At 60.8% G+C, this 8,204-nt stretch overlaps 1 protein-coding gene across 1 annotated transcript; it reads left to right on the top strand.

Moving 5' to 3' along the window:
* The first annotated feature begins 647 nt into the window (after positions 1–647).
* On the top strand, positions 648–5,022 carry ELF3 (E74 like ETS transcription factor 3). Its single transcript, XM_032422445.1, has 8 exons — positions 648–810; positions 1,228–1,449; positions 1,681–1,767; positions 1,969–2,088; positions 2,249–2,338; positions 2,484–2,600; positions 3,514–3,709; positions 4,223–5,022. Exons 1-8 carry the CDS (start codon positions 648–650, stop codon positions 4,335–4,337), a joined length of 1,110 nt encoding a protein of 369 aa, XP_032278336.1. The 3' UTR covers positions 4,338–5,022.
* Positions 5,023–8,204: the final 3,182 nt, after the last annotated feature.

Raw genomic sequence — 8,204 nt, 5'->3', positions numbered from 1 at the left:
ATGAGCCACCAGCTCAGGTTACCGCCGGGCGTACTATAAAGCCCTGGGCTCGGGGAGGAGCTCCCACACGCCTCTATTTAGGGCGGGTGGGGGAGCGCGGGCCAGACGCCTCAGAGCTACCTGGCGCAGCTTTTTGCCTCCTGGATTTCTCGCCTGCCTACTGTCCCTTAATCCTGCCTGCCTGCCACACCCACACTCCGCCAGTCAGGTAGGACCCCCCCACCTGTCATATTGCCCAGCCTGGGCCCTGGGAAACGGAGAGGGGTCGAGGGGATGTGTAGTTTCTATACCCATCCACTGCAGCTGCGCACTGTAGGGCCCCTGAGCAGGAGTGTCGGGCAGTGGGAGTGCCCTGAAGGTCACAGAGGCACCGTCTCTGGGAGGGACAGAGTGGCCCTAACTCTGCCAGTCCCACCCAAGGGCCCAGGGGGGCTGAGGAGGGGGCCCATAGGAGGCCTAGTGGCCGCAGCAGGCTCTGAGATCTTGGAGCCCTCCATGAGGAGAGGGTGTCCAAAGAGATATTGACCTTCACCGCCCCTCCCTTGGGGCTCCTCCTGCCCCAGGCTTGGCTGGAACAGAAGAGCCAGAGGGTAAGGGGAGGACCCTGGCCCTCACCAGCCTTGGCCTCTCTCTCCCCAGGTAGCCTCATGGCTGCAACCTGTGAGATTAGCAACGTCTTTAGCAACTACTTCAGTACTATGTACAGCTCAGAAGAGCCCGCCCTGACTTCCGTCCCCCCTGCCGCCACCTTTGGGGCTGATGACCTGGTGCTGACCCTGAGTAACCCCCAGATGCCACTGGAGGGCACAGGTGGGTCTCAGCAGGTGGGATGGGGTGTTTGGGGGAGGGAGAGACATCCCTCTAAGAGTCTGTTAGATAAATGGGGAAGTCAGGCAGGGAGGAGGGTCCCCCCAGCAAATTCTAGCACTAGGGGCTGGGGTGACTTGTAAGAGGCTGAGGTATTGGGGTTGAGGGGCAGCGACCGACTAAGTGAGGTGCTGGGCGAAGGTGTGAATGCCACCCCCTGCCCCTCCTCCTGGGAGGGTCTCTGAGACGTGGGGGTGGGGGGGGGGGGGGGGCCCACCCCGACCCCCAGGGGGGGGCCAAAGGGGGGGGGGGGGGGGGGGGGGGGGGCGATGCACACAGAAGCCCAAATGGGCGCCAGAAATGGGCGGTGAGGGTCCGGGTGGCTCAAGCTGACCTGACGCTGTGCCCGGTCCCTTGTAGAGAAGGCCAGCTGGTCGGGGAAGCAGCCCCAGTTCTGGTCAAAGGCCCAGGTTCTGGACTGGATCAGCTACCAAGTGGAGAAGAACAAATACGATGCGAGTTCCATCGACTTCTCGCGGTGTGACATGGACGGGGCCACGCTCTGCAACTGTGCCCCCGAGGAGCTGCGCCTGGTCTTCGGGCCTCTGGGGGACCAACTCTATTCCCAGCTGTGGGACCTCAGTGAGTCCGGGCCGCTGGTGCCCCCGGGAGCCCAGGGCTGGAGGGGGAGGCCTCCCTCTCAGCTGGGGAGGCTGGCCTAGGGAACGGCCCACACCCCGAGCTGAGGCCAGCAGGGCTGTGGGAAGGACCTGCAGCCCCAGGCCAGTGGGCACAGACCGCGAAGGAAGCCCTGAGGGGAGAGGGGAGTGGGACGCCTGCCTGGGCTCTGACCCCTCCTCCCTTCCCAATCAGCTTCCAGCTTTCCTGACGAACTCAGCTGGATCATTGAGCTGCTGGAGAAGGACAGCATGGCCTTCCAGGAGACCCTGGGCCCCTTTGGTGAGAATTCATTTTCTCAATCGTCCCCCAGTTTGTCCTATCCCATCTCAGCCTCTCCCTGAAGCGCTAGAGCTGACCCTTGGTCGCCAGACTTCTGTCTCCCCCAGCTGGGAAAACAGCAGCTCATTGGACCTCTAGGTGGCCTAGTGTCCCCTGCCTGTTCCTCGGAACCCTGTCTGAACCCCTAACTCCTCTTCCCAGACCAGGAAAGCCCCTTCAGCCAAGAGATGCTGGAGGAGTGCCGGCAGGCCGGGCCCTACTTCCCTAGCAGCTACAGCCCAGGAGCCCCCTCCCCCGGCAGCTCTGATGTCTCCACCGCAGGTGAGCACCCTCGTCCGGGCCACAGCCTCCCTTTCCCCCAAACATCCCGCAGCCCTTGGTTCCTGCACTAGAGCCCAGGCTTTCTGCGAGGAACAGGAGCGGGCTGGGCAGCGACCCCCCCAGAAGGGATGGACCCCCTCTGCCCCCCCCCCCCCCCCAGGGACTGGTACTTCCCAGAGTCCCCACTCCTCAGACTCCGGTGCAAGTGACGTGGACCTGGATCCCAGTGACAGCAAGCTCTTCTCTAGGGGTGAGTGGGGATCCCAGTGGGCAGTGCCCTTGGGGCTGGTCCTTCCCCTCATCCCTGCTCGCCTGCAGGGTTTCCCTGCAGGAGCTGCCCCCTCAAGCCCCCCCCCCTTCCTTCCCCTCCTGACCTCGCACCTCCCCTGTCTTAGACGGCTTTCCCGACTATAAGAAGGGGGATCCTAAGCACGGGAAGCGGAAACGGGGTCGGCCTCGAAAGCTGAGCAAAGAGTCTCGGGAGTGTCTGGAGGGCAAGAAGAGCAAGCATGGTGAGCTCCTGGGGTCCCCCCCTTTGCTCTGAGGCCTGGGGGATGGGGCGGGTGGCAGGTTCGCTGTGGCACCACTGGGGCTTCTTTCTCCCGTGTTCGTCGGCTGTCCACCCCGCTCCTCCCTCCCACCATCCTGGCTGTGCACGGGGCCCGAGGCTGTGTGGCACTGGTCACCACCTCCTTGCAGAGCCTAGGTCAGTGGTCCTGGAGAGGAGGGGAAACTGAGGCCCCGGAAGAAGGCCTGTGGGACTAGAGCCCAGGTTCCCAGCCCACCCACTCCAGTTCTCTCTGCACTTGCTCTGTCCTGCCTGCTGGGACACCCTCGGTGGTGTGAGGGGGCAGCTGGTGGGTGCTGGGAGGGCCCGCGGGGCCGCAGGGGGCTCAGGCAGAGGACCGTGCCCCTGCTGCAGGCCTCAGGCCCTGGTGTGCGCCAGCCGGCCGCTGGGAACCGCTGCGTGACGGCCCCGAGCTCCTTCTTGCCTCCGTTTCGTGCGGGCAGCCTCCCTCCCCCCACACGCTGCGCCTGGCTTGCTTCTTGTCTTCAGGGGGCTGTTTTTTCCAGGAAGCTGTCCCCTCGTCCCCCAGGCCGGGCCAGCTCCCTGGTCCTGTACTTGCCAAGCTCTCACCACCTGTTGGTGTGTTTGCGTTTTCACGGTGGCGCCCACCGAACCACGGGCCCCTTCAGGCGGTAGTGCGTCTCAGTCACTCTCAAATCCCAGCCAGACACAGGATCAGTATTTGAGCGCATAAGACATCTGTGCTGTGTGAGAGGCAGGCCCCGTCTGGTGGGGGAGGCGGGAGGGAGCAGCCGGGACACGGCCATCCGGGGGTGGCGTGCTGGGCCGGCCGGGGCCCGCCGGTCTCGGAGGAGAGGGGCTACCCTGGCCTCTGACCGAAGCCTCTGGCCTTGCAGCCCCCAGAGGCACCCACCTGTGGGAGTTTATCCGGGACATCCTCATCCACCCGGAACTCAATGAAGGCCTCATGAAGTGGGAGAACCGGCAAGAGGGTGTCTTCAAGTTCCTGCGGTCAGAGGCTGTGGCCCAGCTTTGGGGCCAAAAGAAGAAGAATAGCAGCATGACCTACGAGAAGCTGAGCAGAGCCATGAGGTGAGCAGGTGCCCGGGGTCCTGCGGATGCTGCCGGGGACAGCTTGTCCCCGCTCCCACGGCTCTCTCTGACCACCACCCTCCTGACAGGTTTGAGTCCTGTAGAGTGAGGATAATAGTGTCTGCCCACTTCTGGGATTAAAGGATGACATGGAGAAAGCAGTAGGTCGGCATAGCAAACACAGCGAACTCTCTCTGGCAACGTTTCTTTGCATTATCTGCAAGGCTTGTCCTGAGAAAAGTTCTTAGTGGTGAAAAGAGCTTGAGCCAAGGCCTCCACCAAGACCTGGCTTTCCCCCTATTGAATCAATTAGATTGCTTGTCTGGACCTCAGTCTCCCCCTGAACAATCACTAAGGTCCCTTCCAGCCCTAAAATCACGTGGTTTCATGATAAGCTGGAACCCAGTGGGCCAGGCCCCACGAGGATATCGGGGGCGGGGGGGGGGGGAAGGGCATCAGCAGTCCGGGCTGCTCCCTACCCGGGCCCGTCTGACCACCCTTGTCCGCACCCAGGTACTACTACAAACGGGAGATCCTGGAGCGAGTGGATGGCCGGCGGCTGGTCTACAAGTTCGGCAAGAACTCCAGCGGCTGGAAGGAGGAAGAGGTTGCCGGGAGTCGGAACTGAGGGTCCGAACAGGACCCAGGACCAAACGCATGGACTGGAGGCCTGCAGCCCCTCCTGGGAGGACCACCAGGCCCCCACCATTCGGGCAGGCTGGGGCCGTGCTGTGGAGAGAAGCTGAGGTTCGGGTTCCTTGTTCAGCCGCCATCCTGGGATCTGGGGCTTGCGGCCTCTCCTCTCTGCCCTCCTCTTGGAATTACGAGCCCTGGGGTTTGAGGTGACCAGTCGGCGGACCACAGCGGCAGCATCGTTCCTCTTACCTGGTGCCTCCCAGACCCAACCCCGACAGCAGCTGCAGACAATGCCTTCCGCCTCCAGATGCCTGGGCTGAGCCAAGGAGGCCAGGAAAAAGCAGCAGGGGTGCTGCGAGAGAGGGGGCAAGACGGGGTCCTCCTGCCCCCTGCTTTCCGGACCGGCCTCCACCTCAGTGCTTGGACCCCGCAGGCAGGGGTCAGAGCACTCCCTAATTTATGTGCTATAAATACGTCAGATGTACATAGAGATCTATTTTTTCTAAGACATTCCCCTCCCCGCTCCTCTCCCTCCACGTGTTCGAGGTCAGACTGACTGTTCTAGGCCTTCTGCTGGGCCAGTGAGGGGCGGGGAGATGCCGGGACCCTCAGATGGGGGCTCCTGGCTCCTTTCTCCTGTGAATGGAAGCAGAGACCTCCAATAAAGTGTCTTCTGCACTTTTTCTAACCTTTGTCTTAGCTACCTGCATACTGAAATTTGGGCCTCTGGATTGGATGAGGCCGTGGGGTTGGAGGAGGGGCGGGGCAGGAGCTTTACCGGGCTGGGGGTGACGGCAGAGGCAGGCCTGCAGGGTAGGGACAGGTGTCCGAGAGCAGGAGGGCTCGGTTTACAGACAAGCTGCCCCGGGGGGGCTGGAGGGCAAGCAAAGGAAACAAGGTGAGACTTAAGAAAGCTTCCCAGGCTCCGTGCAAGCAAGGGCATGAGCTTGGCCAGCCAGACACTGGGCCAGCCCGGCTGCCGCGACACATTTGCGCGGTGACCTTGGCCAAGTCAGCCCTCTGGGCCTGCTTCCTTGCTGAAAGGCTGGGGTTTGGATCCGACGCTCTCTAAGAAGTCTAGAATTACGTATCGAGCCTTATGGGATAGACGCTTCAGATTCCAGCCGTGTTGGCCCCAAACAGAGAAAACAAAATGGAGATGAGTACTTGATAAGAAAGAAGGGGGGAAGGAATAAACATTTGCCAGCCTCGTGTACGCAAGGCACTGTGTCAGACAGCCCCTCAGCCCACCTGATCCTCTCCCAAAAAGAGAGAGGGAGATTTATCCCTCCCATTTTACAGATGCAGAAAGTGAGGTTCAATAGGGCCAGCGACTCAGCCAAGGCCTCGAGGGCAGCACCTTGGTGCTCAGTAGCTTTTACCCTGGGGGTGTCCCCAGGGTTAGGGCTCTTCTGACTTAATCCTCAGTACATTCCAGAACTATGTTGCTGTGTCTCCACAGTGATAATGCAGCCAGGTTCTAGGAGAGGATTTTACTAAGAGGAGGTGTACGTATGGTTCCTCATGAAGAATATCTTCCAGTGGAAAGCTCCTTAAGTTTGAGGCTTCAAATTCCATAGAGCACATTAAAAAGGCATTTTGTAAGTTTAAAATGCTGTTTAGTTGTCTTGGAAATACCAGATTATTCACTGAAGGCTGTGGGTAAGGAAGGGAGCTTAGAAAACCAGACGTGTGGAAGTGGGCCTTGCTCTGGAGAAATAAGGAATAGTAAAAAGGAAAGTGAGGAAGTTGGTTGGAGAGGCTAGTGGGGTCATGAAGGAAGCTAGAATCTTCTGGAGCCATTTTGGACAAAGTATTCCTGTGACTGCACAAGCAGGTTAGTCGAAGTGAGTAGAGGGAAGGGTTAGCCTCAAACAGCCCTGGTCTCTGTGTGGGTCAGGCCACCTCTGGGCTGGGGAGCCTTTGGCAACTTAGCCTAAGAATGACCTCATGTCTTAGAAATGAAGAGGTGCTAGGCACCACTGGTTTTTCGGCCCATGTTATCTTGGGGGGTCTTCATACCCTAAAGAGAGGTGACCCTTGTCGCCAGAGTTGCCTAGCCAGGAGTGCACGATGAACCTTAGGAACTCGGAGCACACTGCCCTGCTCCCCAGTGTCTTCAGTTCTAAGACGGAGCCACTGGCCTTGGGTCCCCACCTGATGGTCTGAGTGGGGGAGGGGAGCTGGGACCCTGGGGCTGAGCCCCTTTGTCCTCTGCCGCAGGGCTGGGAGGCGGCTCTGGGCCCAGCACTACACTCTGACCTTTGTCCCGCCATTTTCCATTTATGAGGTGCTTTCCTCATCCCATTATCTCATTTCATCCAACACCATAGCCCTTTGAGGAGACTGGGCGTCCCCAGGTCCCTGATGAGGCTAGTGGCTGGTCCAAGGTCACCCCCGCCAGGTGAGCGGGGGGCCAGATCCGAGGGCTCCTGCCCCTGCAGGAGCCCGGGCGGCAGTACCCCCATGCTGCAGCTCTGGGAGGGGAACCCGGGAGGGCGCCTGGGCAGCCCTGGCGCTGGGGAGGCAGGGAGGGCTCCTCTGGCCCCGGCGAGCGACATGTTTCTTACTCAAGTTGTCTTTCGCCCCAACACTGCTCTCCACCCTCTTCCCCCTCAGGACGCTGCAGAGCCCCACACAGAGCCCAAGGCTGGCCTTTCTCGGTCCCCCCAGCTCTCACCAGCTCTGGAGCCCCTGAGCCGACCCCCCAGAGATGGGCCCTGCCTCCGCCCAGGGCTGTGCGGCTCCCTGGGTGGGGCTGGGCTGTTTAGGTTGTGCCCCCTGGCTGCCGGTCACCTCTTATCTGCTTCTGTGGGAGCGGGTGGGTGTGCTGCGGGGCAGGTCGGAGGGAGGTCACCTCTCCCGTGTTTGGGTGTGCCTGAGGGGCGGGCTTTGGCCCCGGGCCTCCCCAGAGAGCGCCCGGATTCTGCCCCCCCAACACCAGTTCTGGGGAAGTCTAACTTGCCCTGCCCCCCCCGGGTGAAGTGGGTAAGGCTGTAGTTTCGTGAAGGGTTTATTTCAGTCCGCGCTTGCCCTCCGGTTCTCCCTCCGCCCGCGGGCTGTGAGGGCCTCCGGGCAGGGCCGCCGCGCACCCATCTCAGCACCTTGCACAGCACCTGGCACACGCAACGTGCTCAATAAATATTTGTTAAACCGCCCGGTGACTCTCCCTGCCTCTCCCTGCCCCGGCCACCACCTCCCCCTCTGCACACGCTGTCACAGACTCGCACCCACACTCACAGATCCCACACAGGTGCCCACACACGCTCATGCACACCTGCACACCCCCGCCCCGCACACATCCTCACACACTCCGCGGTCTTGCACGGCCACACCGCTCCCATACGTGCGCGCGCACACGTCCCACTGACACATCAGTCACACGCTCCCTCACACGTCACACACACTCACACATCACAGTCACACTCACACTCTCCCACACATATCACACACACTCATATATTAGTCACACTCACACATCAGTCCACTCACACTGCCACACATATCACACACTCACACATCACAGTCACACTCACACTGTCACATGTCAGTCACACTCACACACACAGCCTCAACCTCCCCCCAGTGGATGAAACCCCAGGCTCACCCCGCCTGAGCCCTGTGGTTACATTGCTCATCTCTTCCCTCAGGTACAACTGAGCCCCCCCTTTTCTTTAGAGAGGGAGAGAGGGAGAGGGGGAGAGAGAGCTCGCAGGGGAGGAGGAGAGAGAATCTTAAGCAGGCCCTACACCCAGTGCCGAGCATAACTTGGGGCTCAATCTCATGACCTGAGCTGAAATCAAGAGTCGGATGCTTAACCGACTGAGCCACCCAGATGCCCCAACTGACCCCCTTTCTG

Source organism: Phoca vitulina, unplaced genomic scaffold (assembly GCF_004348235.1).
Source record: "Phoca vitulina isolate PV1807 unplaced genomic scaffold, GSC_HSeal_1.0 scaffold26, whole genome shotgun sequence".
NCBI classification, from domain to species: Eukaryota; Metazoa; Chordata; class Mammalia; order Carnivora; family Phocidae; genus Phoca; species Phoca vitulina.
Note: the sequence above shows the minus strand (reverse complement) of the source record. Positions and strands in the feature narration are given on the sequence as shown.

What these genes read in the sequence shown, in the direction of transcription:
- ELF3 (XM_032422445.1), top strand. Translation starts at nt 648, where the DNA reads ATGGCTGCAACCTGTGAGATTAGCAACGTCTTTAGCAACTACTTCAGT. An exon ending in GGAGACCCTGGGCCCCTTTG is followed by an intron (nt 1,768 to 1,968) that starts GTGAGAATTCAT and finishes TCCTCTTCCCAG; the next exon opens with ACCAGGAAAGCCCCTTCAGC. An exon ending in CAGCAAGCTCTTCTCTAGGG is followed by an intron (nt 2,339 to 2,483) that starts GTGAGTGGGGAT and finishes CCCCTGTCTTAG; the next exon opens with ACGGCTTTCCCGACTATAAG.